The sequence below is a fragment of the Triticum urartu genome, chromosome 7 (genome assembly GCF_003073215.2).
Source record: "Triticum urartu cultivar G1812 chromosome 7, Tu2.1, whole genome shotgun sequence".
NCBI lineage: Eukaryota > Viridiplantae > Streptophyta > Magnoliopsida > Poales > Poaceae > Triticum > Triticum urartu.
Genome location: NC_053028.1, coordinates 203,259,521 through 203,282,439, shown reverse-complemented (window position 1 = coordinate 203,282,439; position 22,919 = coordinate 203,259,521). Strand labels below are relative to the sequence as shown.

The 22,919-nt window shown below is 42.1% G+C and overlaps 1 protein-coding gene and 1 long non-coding RNA gene across 8 annotated transcripts; one reads left to right on the top strand and one right to left on the bottom strand.

The window, feature by feature from the left end:
- The first annotated feature begins 8,576 nt into the window (after positions 1–8,576).
- On the top strand, positions 8,577–15,912 carry LOC125520034. 3 transcript variants are annotated; one of them, XR_007288399.1, is made up of 6 exons: positions 8,577–8,840; positions 9,230–9,331; positions 9,671–15,022; positions 15,114–15,365; positions 15,456–15,515; positions 15,616–15,912. It is a non-coding gene; the product is annotated as an uncharacterized LOC125520034 (long non-coding RNA). The 3 variants fall into 3 exon arrangements; XR_007288398.1 differs by having other exon boundaries at positions 8,577–9,331; positions 9,671–9,728; positions 10,612–15,022; XR_007288397.1 differs by having other exon boundaries at positions 8,577–9,331.
- A 931-nt stretch (positions 15,913–16,843) lies between these two features.
- On the bottom strand, positions 16,844–22,282 carry LOC125520033 (U-box domain-containing protein 7-like). Of its 5 annotated transcripts, none has more exons than XM_048684824.1 (8): positions 21,839–22,282; positions 21,682–21,738; positions 21,468–21,579; positions 20,674–20,730; positions 19,927–20,112; positions 19,694–19,801; positions 18,215–19,368; positions 16,844–17,904 (listed from the first exon to the last, which is right to left on the bottom strand). In XM_048684824.1, exons 4-8 carry the CDS (start codon positions 20,728–20,730, stop codon positions 17,154–17,156), a joined length of 2,256 nt encoding a protein of 751 aa, XP_048540781.1. In that variant the 5' UTR covers positions 21,468–21,579; positions 21,682–21,738; positions 21,839–22,282; the 3' UTR covers positions 16,844–17,153. The 5 variants fall into 5 exon arrangements, with proteins under 5 accessions (XP_048540781.1, XP_048540779.1, XP_048540783.1 ...); XM_048684822.1 differs by having other exon boundaries at positions 21,551–21,579; positions 21,839–22,281; XM_048684826.1 differs by having other exon boundaries at positions 21,551–21,579; positions 21,874–22,281.
- Between the last annotated feature and the right edge of the window lie 637 nt (positions 22,283–22,919).

Genomic DNA, 22,919 nt, shown 5'->3' with positions numbered 1-22,919 from the left:
GGGGCTACGGATTAAACGAAGATTGGCTAAGGACGAGGGGACGATGCACATGGGAAATGGTTCCAAAGTCGATGTGATCGCTGTTGGCACGCTACCTCTACATCTACCGTCGGGATTAGTTTAGACCTAAATAATTGTTATTTGGTGCCAGCATTGAGCACGAACATCATGTCTGGATCTTGTTTAATGTGAGACGGTTATTCATTTAAATCAAAAATTAATGGTTGTTCTATTTATATGAGTAATATATTTTATGGTCATGCACGCTTGATGAGTGGTCTATTTTGTTGAATCTCGATTGTAGTGATACACATATTCATAATATTGAAGCCAAAATATGCAAGGTTAATAATGATAGTGCAACTTATTTGTGGCACTGCCGTTTAGGTCATATTGGTGTAAAGCGCATGAAGAAACTCCATGCTGATGGGCTTTTGAAATCACTTGATTATGAATCACTTGATGCTTGCGAACCATGCCTCATGGGCAAGATGACTAAGACTCCGTTCTCCGGAACCATGGAGCGAGCAGCTGACTTATTAGAAATAATACATACTGATGTATGCGGTCTGATGAGTGTTGAGGCTCGCAGCGGGTATCGTTATTTTCTGACCTTCACACATGATTTGAGTAGATATGGGTATATCTACTTGATGAAACATAAGTCTGAAACATTTGAAAAGTTCAAAGAATTTCAGAGTGAAGTGGAAAATCATCGTAACAAGAAAATAAAGTTCCTACGATCTGATCGTGGAGGTGAGTATTTGAGTTACGAGTTTGGTCTTCATTTGAAACAATGTGGAATAGTTTCAAAACTCACGCCACCTGGAACACCACAGCGTAATGGTGTGTCCGAACGTCGTAACCGTACTTTATTAGATATAATGGTGCCATCTATGATGTCAAATGTGTCTTCATAGGATACCCAAAGGAGATTGTTGGGTACACCTTCTATCACAAATCCGAAGGCAAGATATTCGTTGCTAAGAATGGACCCTTTCTAGAGAAGGAGTTTCTCTTGAAAGAAGTGAGTGGGAGGAAAGTAGAACTTGATGAGGTAATTGTATCTTCTCCCGAGTTGGAACGTAGTTCATCACAGAAATCAGATCTAGTGATTCCTATACCAATCAGTGAGGAAGCTAATGATGATGATCATGAAACGTCTGATCAAGTTACTACCGAACCTCGTAGGTCAACTAGAGTATGATCCACACCAGAGTCGTACGGTAATCCTGTTTTGGAGGTCATGTTACTTGACCATGACGAACCTACGAACTATGAGGAAGCGATGATGAGCCCAGATTCCGTGAAATGCCTTGAGGCCATGAAAGCTGAGATGGGATCCATGTATGAGAACAGAGTGTGGACTTTGGTTGACTTGCGCGATGATCGGCAAGCAATAGATAATAAATGGATCTTCAAGAAGAAGACTGACGCTGCGGTAATGTTACTGTCTACAAAGCTCGACTTGCTGTGAAAGGTTTTTGACAAGTTTAAGGGGTTGACTACGATGAGACCTTCTCACCGTAGCGATGCGTAAGTCTGTCCGTATCATGTTAGCAATTGCCGCATTTAATGATTATGAAATTTGGCAAATGGATGTCAAAACTGCATTCCTTAATGGATATCTTAAAGAAGAGTTGTATATGATGCAACCAGAAGGTTTTGTCGATCCTAAAGGTGCTAACAAAGTATGCAAGCTCTAGCTATCCATTTATGGACTAGTGCAAGCATCTCGGAGTTGGAATATATGCTTTGATAGTGTGATCAAAGCATATGGTTTTATACAGACTTTTGGAGAAGTCTGTATTTACAAGAAAGTGAGTGGGAGCTTTGTAGCATTTCTAATATTATATGTGGATGACATATTGTTGATTGGAAATAATACAGAATTTCTGGATAGCATAAAAGGATACTTGAATAAGAATTTTTCAATGAAAGACCTCGGTGAAGCTGCTTATATATTGGGCATCAAGATCTATAGAGATAGATCAAGATGCTTAATTGGACTTTCACAAAGCACATACCTTGATAAAGTTTTAAAGAAGTTCAAAATGTATTAGTCAAAGAAAGGGTTCTTGCCTGTGTTATAAGGTGTGAAATTGAGTCAGACTCAATGCCCGACCACTGCAGAAGATAGAGAGAAAATGAAAGTCATTCCCTATGCCTCAGCCATATGCTCTATCATGTATGCAATGCTGTGTACCAGACCTGATGTGAGCCTTGCTGTAAGTTTAGCAGGGAAATACCAAAGTAATCCAGGAGTGGATCACTCTACATCGGTCAAGAACATCCTGAAATACCTGAAAAGGACTAAGGATATGTTTCTCGTTTATGGAGGTGACAAAGAGCTTGTCGTAAACGCTTACGTCGATGTAAGCTTTGACACTGATCCGGATGACTCTAAGTCACAAACCGGATACGTATTTATATTGAATGGTAGAGCTGTCAGTTGGTGTAGTTCCAAGAAGAGCGTCGTGGCGGGATCTACGTGTGAAGCGGAGTACATAGCTGCTTTGGAAGCAGCAAATGAAGGAGTCTGGACGAAGGAGTTCATATCCGATCTAGTGTAATACCTAGTGCATCGGGTCCAATGAAAATCTTTTGTGACAATACTGGAGCAATTGCCTTGGCGAAGGAATCCAGATTTCACAAGAGAACCAAACACATCAAGAGATGCTTCAATTCCATCCGCAATCAAGTCAAGGAGGGAGACATAGAGATTTTCAAGATACATACGGATCTGAATGTTGCAAACCCGTTGACTAAGTCTCTCTCAGGAGAAAAACATGATCAGCACCAAGACTCCATGGGTGTTAGAATCATTACTATGTAATCTAGATTAGACTCTAGTGCAAGTGGGAGACTGAAGGAAATATGCCCTAGAGGCAATAATAAAGTTGTTATTTATATTTCCTTATATCATGATAAATGTATATTATTCATGCTAGAATTGTATTAACCGAAAACTTAGTACATGTGTGAATACATGGACAAACAGAGTTTCCCTAGTATGCCTCTACTTGACTAGCTCGCTAATCAAAGATGGTTAAGTTTCTTGACCATAGACATGTGTTGTCATTTGATGAACGGGATCACATCATTAGAGAATGATGTGATGGACAAGACCCATCCGTTAGTTTAGCATAATGATCGTTTAGTTTTATTGCTATTGCTTTCTTCATGACTTATACATGTTCCTCTGACTATGAGATTATGTAACTCCCGAATACGGAGGAACACCTTGTGTGCTATCAAAAGTCACGACGTAACTGGGTGGTTATAAAGATGCTCTACAGGTGTCTCTGATGGTATTTGTTTAGTTGGCATAGATCGAGATTAGGATTTGTCACTCCGTGTATCAGAGAGGTATCTCTGGGCCCTCTCGGTAATGCGCATCACTATGAGCCTTGCAAGCAATGTGACTAATGAGTTAGTTACGGGATGATGCATTACGGAACGAGTAAAGAGACTTGCCGGTAACGAGATTGAACTAGGTATGAGGATACCGACGATCGAATCTCGGGCAAGTAACATACCGATTACAAAGGGAATGACATATGTTGTTATGCGGTTTGACCGATAAAGATCTTCGTAGAATATGTAGGATCCAATATGAGCATCCAGGTTCCGCTATTGGTTATTGACCGGAGATGTGTCTCAGTCATGTCTACATAGTTCTCGAACACGTAGGGTCCGCACGCTTAATGTTTGATGATGATTTGTATTATGAGTTATGTGTTTTGATGACCGAATTTTGTTCAGAGTCTCGGAGGAGTCTTGAAATGGTCGAGAGGTAAAGATTCATATATTGGAAGGTTGCATTTGGACACCGGAATGGTTTCGGGAAGTTTTGGATAAGTTTCGGAGTACCGGGGGTTACCGGAACCCCCCGGGAGTTAATGGGCCATCATGGGACTTAGTGGAGAAGAGTGAGGGCCAGCCAAGGAGGTGGTGCCCCCCCTTGTCAATCCGAATTGGACAAGGGGTGGGGGCGGTGCCCCCCCCTTTCCCTCTCTTACTCCTTCTCTCTTTCCCCTTTGCTACTCCGGAAAAGGAAAAAAGGAGAGGGGAATCCTACTAGGACTAGGGAGTCCTAGTAGTCCTAGTAGGACTCCCCACACTTGGCGCGCCCCTAGGGGTCCGGCCTCCTTTCCCCCCTTTATATACGGAGGGGGGCACCCCAAAGGCACAACAGACAATCTCTTAGCCGTGTGCGGTGCTCCCTCCATGGTTTACCACCTCGGTCATATCGTCGTAGTGCTTAGGCGAAGCCCTGCGCCGGTAACTTCGTCATCACCGCCGCCACACCGTCGTGCTGATGGAACTCTTCCTCGTCCTCAACTGGATCAAGAGCTCGAGGGACGTCATCGTTCTAAACGTATGCTGAACACGGAGGTGCCGTACGTTCGGTATTTGGATCAGTTGGATCGTGAAGACGTTCGACTACATCAACCGCGTTACTAAATACTTCCGCTTTCGGTCCACGAGGGTACGTGGACACACTCTCTCGTCTTGTTGCTATGCATCTCCTAGATAGATCTTACATGATCGTAGGTAAAAATTTTGAAATACTGCGTTCCCCAACAAGTCCAACTAGGATTGGGAGTCCTAGTTGGACTCCCCCCTTTGGCGCGCCTCCTAGGCCGGCAGCCTCCTCCCCTCCTCCTTTATATACGGGGACAGGGGCACCCCAAAGGCACATCAATTGTTTGTGCAATGCCCCGCTCCATAGTTTACCACCTCGGTCATATTGTCGTAGTGCATAGGTGAAGCCCTGCGCGGATCACATCACCAACACCGTCGCCACGCCGTCGTGCTGACGGAACTCTCCGTCGACCCTCTACTAGATCAAGAGCTCGAGGGACGTCATCGTGCTGAAGTGTGCTGAACACGGAGGTGTCGTACGTTCGGTACTTGGATCGGTTGGATCGTGAAGACATTCGACTACATCAACCGCGTTACATAACGCTTCCACTTTCTATTTACGAGGGTACGTGAACACACTCTCCCATCTCGTTGCTATGCTTTTTCTAGATAGATCTTACATAATCATAGATTTTTTTTGAATTACTACGTTCCCAACACGTCAGCCCTCGCTAGTCGCCTCCAGCAGCCCACTGCCTCGCCGTCACGAGCACATCCAGCCGCTTGGACGCTGTAGACCTTGCGGATGATGATCATACCTTACACGAGGACGGCAACCGGGATAAGTAGATGCAGCTCACACTCATGGGGACTGAGTTAGAGGGCGGCGACCACCACGGCCAGCAGCATGGCACGACCGCCCCGATCCCGTCGTTGGATGGTGCCACCCATCTCCGTCCGCCAGGAAAGGGCCAAGTTCCCGGCCAACGTAAAGGTCCTCCAGCTCCTGCTTTGGCATCCAAGGCACAGCACCGTCGCAACACAACTACGTCAAGCCGACCACCTCGCCCTAGCCCGCTTAGTCGATCCTCTGCTGCCAAAAAAACAAGACCAAGAGCAAGGCTATTTTTGGCTTGGTGAGTTTCAGTTTTGTGTATGATTTTATGAATATGAGCAGTGATCTTGTAGTTTTTATATGCATGATGTGATGCATCCGTGTATATAATTATAAGCATTGATTTCTTCTTATACATGATGTATATAGTATATAGTTGTTGTGATGTATACAATTATATATATATATATATATATATATAGAGAGAGAGAGAGAGAGAGATTTTAGATGATATGTAGGAGAATCCGGTACATAGTGTATGATGTATATACATTTTTCTGTATATATAGTTGATGTCATGTATACAATTTTTCTATACATATAGATCTTATATAAGTAGGAGCTTCCAATACGTAGTGTATGCTGTATATATGAGCATCGTAATTTCAGTGCGCATTAAGAACCAAGTATTACATTCAGTAGACTATTATAAATTTGATGTCTATTTTGTTATTTCTGATCATTTTGCAGTGGCACAAGCTCTAGCAGCCAAGTACAAGTTCCTTGTGAATATGCCAATGATACATCTGCCCCAATGAATGAAGATGGAGATCATGTTATTCTTTCCAATGATGAAGATTCTTGGAGGCATGCGTTGATCGAATGCACTATGGCCAAGTGTGTGTGGTCACTTTGATGAAGAGCTGGTAGAACACTTGATTGCCTGCAGACACGATGACGCCAGGCTGTGGTTAATCGAGCTACAGGATTCAGTGAACAGTGAAGATTTTGTCAAAATACTTGTGACTTTATGGTCAATTTGGTGGGCACGCAGGAAGGCTATTCATGAGGAAAACTTCCAATCACCATTATCGACTTTCTCCTTCATTACAAGCTACTTAGCTGATCTAGCTGAAGCAACAAGGAAAAAGCAGGGATGTGTGCAAGCCCATCAGGATGGCCCCAAACGGAAAGCTCCTCCTCTGGGATCTGTAAAAATCTATGTGGATGCAGTTGTAGGCCGTCATGAGGATGGTGGTTCATTTGCTGCTGTTTGCCGAGATGGTATAGGCAACTTTCTGGATGCATTTGCAGTTTCTGTCCAGGACGTGCTTGAGGCAATGGCCACGAGTGAAGGAATGCCACTAGCACTTGATCTTGCATGCAACAACATTGTTATTGCTACTGACTGTTCTGCCACGGTGAGACACATCAAGGAGGCTTATCTGGGGACCTCGGCTGCTATTATTCATGAGATAAAAAGGTGCAGCCATTTGTTTGCTTCAGTGGAAGTGGTCCATGAAAACAGATGCATGAGCGTTGAAGCTCATTCACTGGCAAAAGCGACAACTACTCTAGCTCCTGGTCGGCATGTGTGGCTAATCGATAGACCTGATATTGTTTATATTCCTGAGAACATTCTAAGCTAATAGAGTGTTTTCTATTCTCAACAAAAACGAGAGCAACTAGTTAACAAGCGCTCCTTCGATAGCCTCGTAACGATCAACGCCACTTGGCGCGCTTTCAGCCATTCGCCACGTTTCGCGCTTGGGCGCTCCCTTCGAAGTTTTGTTTTATTTTTCTGCACGCGTTTTCGGCTTTTTAAACGGTTTTTTCTGGGTTTTTTTAACTTTTTGGTTTTCCACCGGTCTTCCTTACCTTTTCGATCAATTTTTTATGAAAAAACATTTTATTTGCGCCAAAAAACGCATTTTCTTTTTTTCCTTTCGCGAGTCACGTTTTGCTTTCACGAGAGGCACTGAGGCACGGTTTTGCTTTCGCGAGAGTCACGGCCCTGCCTCTTGGAAATGAAAAAAGCGCGTTTTCTTTTTTTTTTCTTTCGTGAGAGTCATGGTTTTGCTTCCGCGAGAGACACGGTTGTGCTTTCGCGAGAGAAACGAAAAAAAACGTGTTTTTTATTTTTTTTTCCTTTCGCGAGAGCCACGGTTTTGCTTCCGCAAGAGGCATGGTTGCGCTTTCACGAGAGTCACGGCCGTGCCTCCTCGGAAACGAAAAAAAAAACGCATTTTCTCTTTTTTTTCCTTTTGCGAGAGTCACGGTTTTGCTTCTGCGAGAGGCACGGTTGTGATTTCGTGAGAGGCACGAGCGTGCCTCTTTCGGAAAGAGAAAAAACCCGTGCTCCCGGTTCGGTTTTTTCGTGAAAAAAAGTTCGTCAAAACCTATCAACATGAGATCTAGTTTTGATGATCTCGATGCGAGGAGTCCAACGGTGAAAGCAGTTCGAGATTTGAACGCATGGTTTGAGAGATAAAACGTTTTAAATAAACGGATCTATGAAAAAAGGGAAAACTTTCAGGTTGCGACAAGTGGTGCATTGCATGTGCGCCACTTGTCGCAATCAGGGAAGTTAGAGTGATCTTTGCAACGAGTACTTCTCAACTAGTGATTTCGGCCTTTCACATATGTGAAGCCAGTATGCTTGTGTCATACAATCATATTTGCACAGACCACGAACAGAGGGAGACCTGAGTCAACCCGGTAATTCGACCCATAGGTATGTGAGCCCATGGGCATCCGACCCGAATGGGTAGGGTATGGGTCTCCATGCTCATACCCATGGGCGACCTGATTATCGGTGGGTAGGGTATGGGTACAAGGCTACACCCTTGGGTTACCGATGGGCAACCCGATTAATGTGGCATGTGGTTGACATGATGATATTATGTACTCCCTCCGTCCCAAAATAAGTGACTCAATTTTGTACTGGCTTTAGTGTAAAAGTTAGTACAAAGTTGAGTCACTTATTTTGGGATGGAGCGAGTAATTATTAACTAATTATTTTGTATCTATGCTCAAGCCACATAGAAAAATAGAGGAAAATATAAAAGTGTCATCTATACATGCATGGGCCAACGCACTTAGCACAGAAACAGAAGAAAGGGACTTTCCAGCGTGAGGCACATGCACATCCGTCAAAACAAAGTACAAAGCACCTGGCCCATGTCCTGCCCGTGCAAGCTAAAAGCATCTGGCCCATGTTCCACTATACTCTGGCTGGCCCCCTGCTACTGCTATATGCAGCGCAGTAGTCTTCATTGATTTAGTACCACCTCGCTCGTGGGAGTAGGAAACAAAGGGTCGGATGCCTATATAAGACAACCACAACAACAAGGGAGCAGAGTAGTTGCCTGTGTGTCTCATTTGAAAACAAATACAGTGAAAATTTAATCTTGTTACACTGACACGATGGGTGACTGGGTCTGGTCGGGTGACCCCGTGGGTTCGGTTATGGGTCTAACCTCAGATCCATGGGTAGTGTTGTGGGCAAGGGATCCACACGATTGTTATTCAGGCATGGGTTTGGTTGAGGTTGACCTGACCAAACCCGACCCGATTGCCACCTTGAGACCTGATGATGAGTCCTAGGCGCAACTGCCGCCTGACGGTCGCCCGGCTGGTTTGTCGATCTATGGCCCTTTCAATTTTATCTGTGATGCCCGGTTGGTTTGTCGATCTATGGCCCTTTTAATTTTATCTGTGATGCTCTTCTGCGTCTTATTGATCAATCGAGATAAGCCCTAGGATAAGTACATCTTTTCTAGTTTCAGTTTTAATTTTCAAATTGTTGTTCCTTCTATATTTCTGAGTTAGGAATTGGGCGAGTTTTATTTAAAATATCAACCTTGTGTACAATATACCAATTGATAACTAGGTTAACTGATTCTAGCTTCATGGAATAATTTGTACAAAATAAGTTTGAGTATGTGAGAGAGGAATAAATCTGTAGGTAGTATCTGCCTTCAGTATGATATTTTATTTAATGTCTCAACCTTTTGACATTGGCAGGGGAGCTAAAGGAGGGTTTTCCTATGTTTGTTGTAAAATCTACAATTTGCAACATGTCTCAGTTAATTGATCTGAACAAGCTTCCTTGGGATCTATCTAAAAGTAAGAGAATTACATGTTTTGATCTCAATCAACATAAGAACAAAGAATTATACATGGGGACATTATGAGCCTCATGCAACTAAGTTTCAACCTAGGAAGATTGGAAAAACCTCATCCATCTGTTGAGAGATTCTTCTCGCTATGAAGTTTGTGAAGAATGCTTTACGTAACATTTTCTTTGTGGAAGAGAAATGTTGGATATCATCTACGATGAAGTGATAGTAAAATGCTTCCATGAAAAATTTGTTCTGCGATGAACAGGATGAAGTAATGGGTTTAAATTAATTTCTTCATTATAATGTTTACATTCTCTCTTAACATGTACTTTTTTTCTTACAGGTTGCCGGCTAGAAATTTTATTCAAGAAGATTACGAACAACATATTGCTGGTTAAATGGTTAGTCTACTTTTACTCTTGCAATAAAGTTTTCATAATTATGTGTATGATGAAATTATACTACAACGAAATATATGATTTTGCTTATTATTCCTCCCTATATGTATGCTTGTGTAGTTGTGTGGCTAGTTTGTGTAAATAGTGTAACCATTAGTGTCTATAGATCTTCCCGTAAAAATATATACTACACATCTTTGCCCCTTCTCAGTTTTCGTCCTGGGTCCGCCCCTGACGAGGGCTCAGCCCACTTGATTTGCTCTTTAATGCACCTACTATACAAGTGCTCCGCCTCTCGAGCAATTGTACTGGTGTAAAACAACGACGGTTAGCTCTTTCATCTTGTTCCCATGAATCCAAAAATAATAGATTATCCAGAAGAAATGAAAAATATTATAATTAGTAAATTATTACAACAAAAAAGAATAAATAACAATAGGATCTTGAAAATTGAACCTCAACCTAAGTAAATTATATAAATGCAGATCCTCTCCCACTCCTCACATTTGTTAACAAACGAATTCGGAATTTACAGTACCAACCCAATAATTTGATTCCAAAAGCACTACATCGTCCTACACTGTTGGCTAAGCTGCCTGCTTGGTCTCGAGATACTGACTTTCACAAAATGACGGGATCCATAATTAAGAAGATATCATGCAGAAGAGATACTTTGGTAGAGCCAACATTAGTAGCATCAACTGGACAACCGAACCTTCTTTCCATTGATCCTATGGTACAACATATTGTTAACATTAAGGTTCATTAAGAACAATAGGTGTCAACAAAGAACTAACAATATGTCTGGTACTCTTTTAGGATGTTTCTCAAAGAATATTAAAATAGGTAAGATATTGATCTTACAATTTTCATTCTCTACATTAAGGTTCCTAATGGTATACTCGTACAAGTTCTCACAAAGTTCCACAAGCACACTACCAAATTAATGGGCCAACTGCGCGTCCAACAACATCCTCCACCATCGCGATGACGGGTGACAACGACTTCTCCTGACCGAATCCCTTGGAAGGAGCTGCTGATGGCGTCGTTCTCATGACGCCGCTACTGGCATGGTTCCTCTAAGACGTGTTTGGCGCCGAGGCTTCCATGCAGCGTGGGAGTACTTGAGACGATGGTGTACCACGGATGGCTTCTAGTATGGCAGGGATGGGAAGCGGACAATGCCAGATCCCGATGTGCCGGTGTTCCGGCAACGATGTGGACGACGGGTTCCCTTTGGTGACTACCTTGGTCTGTTGCGGTCGATTCGCCACATCGGCGGGGTCCAAACGGCGGCAGGTAGACACACCGACCTCATTCCCGAATACCCAGCGAGCTGCGGCATGGTTCAGGCCCTCTCCTAGGCCCTCTCCTCCAGTGCGACACACCTTGGGCAGGGGTGTGGTGCCTCGCGATGTTGGAGTGCACGCACATCCTATGAAGGCAGTGCGGCGGCCTGCTTTTGTGGTTGATAATGGTGGTTGTTGCCAAATCATGTTGTGCGAGAGCTTTGGTAGAGGATTAGCTACACATTGCTTATTGCCATATATTGTTTATATGACTGCCACTTGCCATAAGATTTACCTGATGATTGCCAATTGCCTAAAATAGGTTCCCGTAGTATCCCTAAAATCAGCTCCGAAACAGATTGGTTTCTCGTTTCTTGTTCGTAGGCCATGCACGTGTATCCCTCATATTGCGTTGCGTCGAACTAATCCACGCATAATGCTTGGTTTCTAACTATGGCCAAACCCATGAAAAGAAAATTAAGATGTTGTAGTTAATTCATATGCTACAAGAAAGGAGGAGGCGTGGAAGGAGGAGCGGTTTGGCAAGTTCAGATTGGGAACGGGATGTGAATCCCACCCTGCGCCTTACTTAATGAAAAAATGGAGAAAAATGCAGCAATCGACAGAACGAGGGGTGGGGTACGAAGCGGCGATACTACCTACCAACTCCCCAACTAGGATTGGAGAAACATATGTAAATAAAATTAAAAGAAGCATATGAAAATCTCAAATTCTAAATGGCGCTTACGGGAAGTTCATGAGGCCAATCTCGAGGAAAGGGACGTGGCATCTATTTATTTAATCTCACTAATGTTGCATCTTACCATCGTATGCAAGAATAGCAACAACATCTGCAAAAATTTAATTACAATGAGACACCGAGTTGTATAAAGTAATATGCAAGAACAAAGTTAAAGATGATGCAGAGGTGGTGCTTTTGTCCCGTAGTGAGAATATGACCCCAAACTGTGGGAAGCACAGTGGACAAATTGTCGATTCTATCCTGTGTCGATTCTAACCTCGGTCCTAACATTTAGTGTGATGACAAACTCCATGGCTAGATATCAGAAATGTCCATCTAGTATTTCCGTGGGGTTGAACCCGACGCGGGTGAAGTCATATTTCATGCTGGTTTGTAGCATGGTATTGAAGCGAAATGTTTGGTTGTTGTATGCGATCGCTTCCATTTGTGTTCCCTAATATAATTTTATGAATCATAACAATAATCAGAGAACAAAATTGTTTATCAAATGTGTGTGTTAAAAACATGTTGTAAGTAGTGATGAGTAATGCCTTACATCTTGATCCAGTAGTGTACACACTGAAGGTATCCCACATTCTCCTTCATTTGGGCCTTACACAATACCCTAGCATGAATGGTTCAACAATTCTGATATATATGCTCTATCTGCACGCTTTGAAAAGTCAAGTTTCTGTCCATAGAATGAATGGATGAGGTAAATAATTGAGCGGTGATGGCAAACTACTGTATAGGCTGATCTATTTATTTTGCATGTTCATCGGAGGGATGGTAGGTCGAGGGATGACAGGAACCGGCAGCGATGCCATCACCTTCTTAGAGGTCAATCTGTATGAGATTACCATGGGTGTGTAGGAGATGGCTGAGCCTATGTAGAAAGATGGAGACATGTATGGTGGTGCAGGACATTTTTATATGCATAGTGGGCGGCGGAAAAATCAAATAACTTTAAAAAAATGGTTTTGGTGGTCTATGTGCCCGTGGGTGAAAATTCTCTCTCATACGACTCACTTATTGAGCGATCGCAGTAGTCATTTGATCAATCTTTAGCAACCTAATAAACATTGTTTATTATTTTTAGTATCCAGACAAATTCGTATCTCCCTATAATCAAGGCCAACATCCCTCAACGAGCATGTTTTCCATTTGACCAACAAAAATTCGAATCTCACTGAAACCATGCTCATTGAGGGATACTGGCCTTGATTACAGGGAGATATGAATTTGTTTGGTTACTAAAGATAATAAACAATGTTTGTTAGGTTGTCAAAGATTGATCAAATAACTACCGCGATCGCTCAAGGAGTGGGGGTCGTACGAGAGAGATTTTTCACCCACGAGCACCTATACCGCCAAAACCAAAATTTGAAAGTTATTTGGTTTTCCCGCTACCCACTATGCTTATAAAAATGCCCCGCACCACCATCTATGTCTCTATCTTAGGCTCAGCCATCTCCTCCACGGCCATGGTAACCTCATATAGATTGACGACATCTAAGAGGGTGATGGCATTGCCGCCGGTTCCTGTCATCCCTTGACCTATCATCCCTCCGATGAACAGGCAAGATAGATGAATCAGCCTATACGGCAGTTGGCCATCACCGCTTAATTATTTACCTCATCCATTCATTCTATCCTATGCACAGGAACTTGACTTTTCAGAGCGTCCAGATGGAGCATATCTATCAGAATTGTTGGACCATTCATACTAGGGTCTTGTGGAAGGCCAATGGAGAACATTTACCTTAGTGTATACTACTGGATCAGGATGTAAGACATTACTCATTACTACTTACTACTTACAACACGTTTTTTAATATACACATTTGATGAACAGTTTTGTTCTCGGATTTTTTTATGATTTATAAAAAATATTAGGGAACAAAAATGAAAGCGATCGCATACAACAACCAAGCGTTTTGCTTCAACACCATGCTATAAACCGGCATAACACATGACTTCACTCGTGTCGGGTTCAACCCCACGGAGATACCATATGGACATTTCTGGTATCTAGCCATGGAGTTTGTCATCACACTAAATGCTAGAACCGAGGTTAGGATGTCGGTGCACAGGATAACATCGACAATTTGTCCATCGTGCTTCCCACAATTTGGGGCCATATTCTCGCTACGGGACAAAAGCATCATTGGTGCATCATCTTTAACTTTGTTCTTCCATATTACTCCATACAACCCAGTGTCTCATTCTGATTAAATTTTTGTAGATGTTGTTGCTATTCTTGCCTATGTTGGTAAGATACAACATCAGTGGGATTCAATATATAGACGCCACATCCTTTTCCTTGAGATTGGCCTCATGAACTTTCGGTAAGTTTGAGGAGATGGCTAAGTTTTAAAAAAGTTAAAATAACAAGAAAGTTGATTCGTGATTGCAAAACTATGTGGAACTCAACTTTCATGATGCTAGAAGCAGCTTTACCATACAGAGTTGATTTTGAACGTGCAAATCATGTTGAGAAACAATATGAGCATTTACCTAGTGCCAAAGAATGGGAGTTTGCTGCAGAGATGTTGGAGAGACTTGGATTATTCGATGAGATAACTAAGTTGTTCTCTGGAAGTGATTATGTGACTTCTAATGTTTACTTCCCTAAAATCTATGAGATTAAAATGAAAACGAGACAGTGGGCCATTTCTAGCAATTCAGTTATAAAAAAACTCTCTGAGGAAATGAATACTAAATTTGACAAGTATTGGAAGGACATTCAAGATCTGATGGGGATGGCTACACTTCTTGATCCTCGTTACAAGAGGCATATGTTGATAGCTTGCTTTGCCATGCTCCATGGAATTGAGCCATCTTCTTATGACAATGTGTGGATTTGGTTGATGCATTAGTTGCTAGACTGCATTCATTCATAAAGGAGTGAAGTGGAAGTAGATGAATATAAACCATGTGAAGAACTGATTTCTTCAGTGAAAGCTCCAGCCATCATGAACATCTTCAATGACATCAAGGTGAAATAGATATGTACTTGACAGATGGCCTAGTGCCATACACAGAAGTATTTAGTGTGTTGGATTAGTGGAACGTAGCTAGAACAAGATATCCAACATTAAGGAAGGTCGCCAGAGATATTTTTGCTATTCCCGTGACAACAGTTGCTTCAGAGTCGGCCTTTAGTACAAGTGGCAGAATACTTAGTGAGCATAGGAGCCGCCTAACTCCTAATATGGTGGAAGTTTTGATGTGCTCCCAAGATTGGCTTAGAAACAAACAAAAAGGTGAGCAAATAATGTACTTTTTTCAAATTTAGAATTTATTTATCTATTGCTAATCACTATCTCGTCGTGTGTATAATCTTTTTTGTTCTAGATGCTCATAAAGGAGATGCAATTTTGAACTTACCTTCAAGACATTCAAGAGGGGATGCCGGTTGGTACTCACCAACACATTTCCTTTGCCAATTGAGTATTTGACTGTACCTTCTACAAGTGACAACAGTTGCTTCAGAGTCGGTCTTTAGTACAAGTGGCAGAATACTTAGTGAGCATAGGAGCCGCCTAACTCCTAATATGGTGGAAGTTTTGATGTGCTCCCAAGATTGGCTTAGAAACAAACAAAAAGGTGAGCAAATAATGTACTTTTTTCAAATTTAGAATTTATTATCTATTGCTAATCACTATCTCGTCGTGTGTATAATTTTTTTTGTTCTAGATGCTCATAAAGGAGATGCAATTTTGAACTTACCTTCAAGACATTCAAGAGGGGATGCCGGTTGGTACTCACCAACACATTTCCTTTGCCAATTGAGTATTTAACTGTACCTTCTACAAGAAAAATCCTAAACATTGACTATATTCATGTTTCCAACTAGGACTTTTGCCCTTTGAGACGTAGAGACATGGTCTTGTCGAGTTATGCTCGAGACTGAAGACTTATTGCGCTACGGTCTTCGTTATGCTACCGCTGGATTGCTCGAGTTTATTTTAGTTGAGCTTGCTACAGTGTCGAAACTTTATTGTGATGCTTAATTTGTGGCCTTATGTATGGTCAAATTGCCTTCATACTTTGTCGTGAGTTTGTGAACTTAAAATAAATGATTATGCATTGCTGTTTATGAGTGTGTTGCTGTTTTTATGTGTTGTTGTCTATGAGTGAGTGCTGCTATTTATGGGAATATGTTGATGTTTAGGAATTACGATGTGTTGCTGTCTACAAGTGCTGCTATTTATAAGAATGTGTTGATGCTTATGACGTGTTGTTGTTTATAAGCATATGATGTTGTTATGATGTGCTGCTGTTTATAAATTATGATGATGCGTTGTCGTTTATGACTATTTGTTGCTCAAGTTGACATGTGCACATGTGGGTACTTTTATTTGTGGATACCCATTTACCCTATCGGGTAAAGGGTATGGGGAAAACTTGTACCCATTAACGGGTATGGGTACGAGTGATGGGTAAGATCAAAGAGGATGGATAAGGGTACGGGGTAGCTCCACCCGTACCCAAACCCAGCGGGTGCCATCCCTAGGGTCTCGATCGAGCGCGCCACCAGAGCTTACTTGTGGGGCGCAACACGAAGAAACTTCCGCACCAGGTTGTTGACGAGCCCGCTCAACCGGATGACGAATTCATCGACGGTCTCACCGGACTTGAACCGAATCTCCTTGAAATGTTGACGCAGACCCTGGGCCTCTGCCTCGCGCACCACAATCGAGCACATGCACATCCTCCGCATCCCAATCCTCCTTCGCCATTTGCATGGTGGAGAGGACGAAGAGCATCCCATGACCGTGCTAACCGGAAATCAACGGGCAAAGCACCTGATCAACTAACAATGCACATGAGCAGTCGATACGCAGACTTCTGCCATGGCACGATTGTTGAACTGAAAAGAGCTGCCATGGCAGCCAAAAACGCTGTGACATAGCACCTAAACTAGACAACGCAAGTTTATTCAACACTACCTTTGTGCCGATGAGGGAGCTACACATTTTCTACACAAGAAGAAAAATCCTTGCACTGACCAGGTCCCAATCTCACAGAAATCAACTAAGCAGTATGGCTGTTCACATAACCCATGTTCGATCCAGTTCCAATGAAAAATCTCCCATGGAATTTCTGTGATCAACACACGTTCCAGGTATCTGTTACACGGAACAGCATGCATCAGAGTGCAAGCCTTTTTGACACAAGACCTATGAGCTAAACCCCCCTTTTCTTACCCTAGCAAAGAAAGACAAGAACATGTGCAAATACAAACTCTAGTCAAATACATTTCGGTCAAAAAAGTACCCACATTAAGCATTTCATTTGGACACGACTACCCGCTCCCATTTGCATCAGGTGGTCAGTGTTGTCAAATTCACAAAGTTCTGATTCTCAAAAAAACAAAAAATCACTAAGTTCTCAGAGGACATTTCGTGACCGGGGTTTTGAGAAAATGCTGAGCTTTCTTGAGATATACCGAGCAGATTTGGATATCGGCTGTTTGCAGATCGACCCATTGGGTGAGCTCTCTACTCCACCATCGACAGCAGCATGAGCTACCCCTGAGCCCCCCAAGATTTGAAGCAGCTTGATTGAAGACGCTTTTGCCACCTCAGTTCCATAAACCGACAGATCAACAAGGGCAGGTATGACACCTTCCTTCATCACAAGAAAACGATCTGCCTCGGTGCTGCGGGAACATACCGTATGAAGGATAACAGATGCATGCTCCTGCTCACTGCGGCTTCCTGTGTCTAGATGATCTGAAATTGAACCGATATAATGCTCTGATCTGATGATAAGATCAGCAGCTTGTTTCACTTCGCATAAGTTCCGCATAATCTTCAGGCAATACTCGGTCAAGCTTACTTCACTGAGCAATGTAGACAGCTTGGCAATTATGCCTGGAGAAATAAGTAAGGATTTTACGTCATTACTGGATGACAGTTCGAAGATCATCTTTAGAGCGAGCTGCAAGCACTCATTGTCTCCAGTATCCAAAGCTACAGTCACAGAAGGAGCCACAAGCGAGGCCATGAGAGGAGATTCCCGACAAATTGGATGATGCAGCAGTTCATGAAGTATCAGCAAAGCTTCCAGCTTTAACTCAGAATCAACAAGCGATACAATCAGCCGCACTGCATCTTCAGTGATAGATAAAATTCTAGTCCTGGATGAAAATTAAAAAATTAAACATCACAAATATCCATTTTAAACTAAACTAAAACTACATAATAGGATCTTAGGCCTTTGTGCAAAAGCATAGGACAGAATTCCTAACTTTTGGAGCATGGAACTAGTTTAATTGAATTGAAAAACAGAGAGAGCGTCATCATCCAAAACAAGGTCTTATTACTACTTCTTATGGACTTGCGATTTACTGCTGAGAATCATTATTTTTCTTTTAGAAAGAAAATATCTTCTTTTCAACATCAACTAATATCTGCAAATGGAGAATATAAATGAAGATATATCCATACCTGCTATTGCAAAGAAACGTAAGGAAAAAATAAATTCCAGTTTTCTGAGCTTGTAATGTGCTTCTGAGATTGTCATTCTGAAGAAATTCAAGGAATGCTTCTAAAAAGCCATTGGAGATCATGGACTGCCAAACCTCATTTTCACTATTCAGGACAGCTTTTAAGTCTTTGACAGACTGCCTTTGCAGTTCCACCGGGAGCTCTGAGAGTTCTTGAAACAAATTCAGAAACATTTCCTTATCAAAGTTGCAGAAGGACAGATACAACTGGCAATTGACATTTGAATAAAACCGGGTAAAACTAGTTTTTGGCACATCTGTTTCCCTAACTGGGGATGATAAGTAACTAGCACCAGATAATGCAACTGATGAACCGCTATGCTCGATCATGTAATCAAAGTTTTTGTGAGCAATCAGGGGCGCCGAGATATCGTGCAAACTTGATAGGGAGTAATTATGAAATTGCTCGGGCAAATAAGTGCATTCAAGCTTCTGTTCTTTGCACCAGTTGTAAATAACAGCCTGCATACAAGTATTTGGAGTTATTGTAAAGTTTTCTAAATTTACTTGTGTCCTAGGACAAGTATCGTATCCTTTACTGAACCACCTCTCGATATTTTCTCTTTCATAAGTTTGTCCAGAGGCTATTATCACAGGATCATGCATCAGCTTCATAGATATTGGGCAGCAGAGCTCTGGAGGTGGTGTAGCAAGTCCTGACAAATTATTCTGATCATCATATCTCCCTGTCCCAGAGTTCACACCTGGAATGCATTTTCTGTGTGCACCGGTGTCACTAGAAATTACATTTGTGCATGTAGTTTCACTCGCAGTTCCATTCTTTGCACCTGTCTCAGGCTTGCTGTTCTTTCCGTACTTCCTGACTAGATACAGGAAAAAACTGAGGATACCTTCCTTTTTGGGATCGTTGCCGTTGATCTTATCTAGTAATTTCTTGATTGCCCGTCTTTCGATTAACATAGCTTTCTGTGATGTCAGATTTAACTTTGAACATGCTAGAAGGAATGTATGCATTTCAAGTTCTTCAGTTGCATCCGAATGTCGAAGCATCTTCAAGACCGCTTTTCCAGCTTCTTCTTCTGCTGGATCAACAAGGAATTTCATATTTCGGAGATCATTATGTACATCAGCAACCTGTTACAAATAGTCAGGTGTAAATATACTATTTAAAACCTGATCAATATTGGCGTAGTACTAATAAATGCAGTTATTTGGTAAGCAGAAATTTCTGCAGACAACGCATGTCTAACTCATATGCAAATACTGGATACACCTCCAACTAAAAATATGTGAATGCTAGTTTCCCATACTCAGGCTACTTTGATTGACATTCCAACAAATGGTTCGCCAGAGAATTACTCTCTTTTACATCTAGCGAGCAAACCATGTACTTAGTAATGATCAGCGTAGAAAAAAGTTTGCCTGCTATTGAGTGATCTATAAAGTTCAGTAAACTAGCCTGATCAGCCAACATAGACGGGACCATATTCTGAATCAGGAACAAGCTCCGCCTCATCGAGTTTCTAATCCTTTCGCATCGCATTGCTGTTGCTTCTCCCGTAATAGCCTGAAATGTGTGTGCTCACTATCAAAAGACAATACATGAGTAGCAAAGGAAACCCATTTAATCAAGAAAAAGACTAAGAAAATATAAATAAAATGGTTTAACATCCTCAATGCAGAGTGACATACCAAATAAAGACTACTACACTCAATGCAGTTCTGGATTATAAGTTTCCCTTTGTCAACTATGCTGTATAGATTGCATAGTTCCTCTATGCCAGCTTTACATCCTGGTTGAGCCGCTTCTATTGATGGAAGAATAGAAGTAACTTTATCCAACATCATTTTCAACTCACTGCACATCAAGCTGTGAACCTGCAAAAACAGGGTCAGAGAAGAATAATCACAATAACTGAAAACTAGCCGAATATGAGAGTTTGCACAAGTACCTGGTGAAAATTATGTAACAAAATAAATAATACCATGAACATATGAAATGGTAGTTAAAACATACTGCTCTTTTAAGTTGTTACTACAACTGCCAACTAGTACGAAAGCTAAATGCAGTATGTGCTTGATGAAAGAAATTCCACTATTTCAGGCTTAATCATTTGAGACACTGTTATAGTTTTTGAAATCATATTTGGATACAGCATTTAGCATTGTACGGAATTTTTAAACATATATATTAACCATACACAATTATTCTTGCTTATGATGGGAAGTACTGGATTAATGCCTGAAAAAACTCATGACCATTTTACTGTACCGCAGATGTCCCCAGTTCTAAGAAAGAGTGGCATGACAAATTACCAGCAATCAAATAATGATCGGACAAGAAAATATGAACTTCACCTTACAACAAAATACAAACAGTTATATGTAAGCAGAAATAGTTGTCAACAAATGGAAATGCTAGCAATCTAATATCTGCACCTTAGGATGTGAGCTATGCTCAGGTGTACCAAACATTCCATCATTATTATTCTCCATCTGTCAAAACCATGATAGATTGTCAAAATAGGGCAAGTTAAAATCAACAGTCAAATAAACCCCTACATGCAAACTTTCATTGTTTTGTTATTTGTAGCACAATCAGTATCTTCAGCAAAAGAAAGGAGATGATGACGGTACGTAAGCTGCAAGTGCATAATTTTTACTAGAAAAGGTAAACCATATACATTAAAAAAACACATTAGTATGTCAGGTATTTCCCTAAGGAATATGTCAGATAGACTATTATCAGGCATATTCCTGGTCACTGTCTGACACCATTGTCTTGCAGTTCGAAAGTAACCTAACATTAGCATGAGTGGCCAATCAAGTATGAAAACAATTAGTTATGCCGCAACTCGTGGAGTGCTCTTCATACATGGTGAAATGCCAATAGTTTGGCCAACCGACTGCTTTCTTTGGAAAACATTCTTTTATAGTTGGAACTAGATAAATCTAGTGAATTATACAACACTTTAAGCTTTCTAGCGCATGTAAGAAAAATTCTTGAATACATCCCTTTTTGACCATATCCGAAATAAAATAGGAAGAACTTAAGTTGTCTTATTAGATACTCCCTCCGTCCCAAAATAAGTGTCTCAACTTTGTACTAACTTTAGTATAAAGTTGTACTAAGGTTAAGACACTTATAAGGCACTTACTTTGGGACGGAGGGAGTAGAACATATGTACCTTCTATACATTTCAATGTTAATTTGACACTATTTACATAAGTACCTTGTAAAACTTTGTGAATGGAGGGAGTAGTAGAGAACTCAGGTACAAAAAAGAAGAATCTGAAACTTGAGGAAGCAACTCACTTTTGTGACCTCCTCCCCTTGAAGAGAACCTGTATTAATTCGTTGGATCAGACGGAGACAAGCAACCAGCGTTGGAGAGAAATGCTAGCCAGAGGCCAGAGGCCAGAGATTAAGCAAAAACAATGAGCAACCTCAGGAGCTTCTCCTTTTCTGAACCTGTGGGCTAAAACCAAGAGAACTTCATTTTCCTGTAATTATAGGGCACCAATCAAACACGGGGAAACCATAAAACCCCACCAACCAAAATCAGGACAGGGAAAAGATGAAAGGAGAGTCCGCAAACCGAACCTCTCAAGGAACATGAACCTCCTTCTGAACCCCACCTCTTTTCTTCAGAGGAAACCCTCGCGCGCAGGAGGCTGGCCCCGTTCCGGGAAGGAGGCCAGAGGAACTGAACGGGGAGGGCGCAAGGGGGCGAGGTGAGATCACGATGGCCGCTGCCCTGCCGCGTAAGCCAGAGAAACCGTTGAGGATCGGAGAATGGGGGTGGGATCGAGGAGGACTCCTCGTCACCTCGCACGTTTATCCTCTCGCTTTTCTCAGGCAGACGCAGGCGGCAGGCCTCGGTGCGCAGCCGGGGAGACTGTGGAGTGCGCTGGGACGTGGACGCGACGGCGGTGCTCTGTTTCCCGGGCATGTTCAATGCGCTCTCGGCTGTCGTCCACTACGCACGGCGCGCACCGGGATTAGCAGGCGGTTTAAGCGGCGAGGTTTACGTGTGAGCTGGTGGTTTAGTTTGGCTAAGAGAAGATCTCGAGGTCGTCTGTCATGGGCGACAGGGTATTGCGCTTTCAGATTACTTTCAGACTTTACTCCTGGGTTGGCCGCTTCCATTTGTAGCCGCCTGTTCTACCACCACTACAGAGAGCCCACGGCGCCTTCTTCGTCGAGATGCCGGCTCATAGGTCCCGCGTCGCACACTCCCTCCCAGCTGTCGTATCATATCATTTTTTCTGCGGGAGCCGTCTTACCACTTCATTAGATGTCTCTCTCACAGTTCACAAGTGTTAAATTATTGGCCCCGCCAGGCATTGGTCGACTGGACTTGATCGTAAGATCATAACGGTCTACCATTGTGCAGCAGAAAAATCTCTGTGCAACACCCTTTTTGTATATGTTTATTATAAGACATTATCGTCATTTTTTGGCCTAATCTGGGACATCAATAAGACAATGTTTGGTTGAAGGTGTAGATATGAGTGGACTGGGACCATCCCAATGAGATGGTTCAATTTTGGTGTTTGGTTAAGATGAATGGGATGAGCCCATAAAGGTGATTTAGATGTGGTCCTCACATAAGATAATCACAAAGGCATAGATACATCATGACATACATAAGATAATCATGTGAGGAGCCAGATAGGGATTG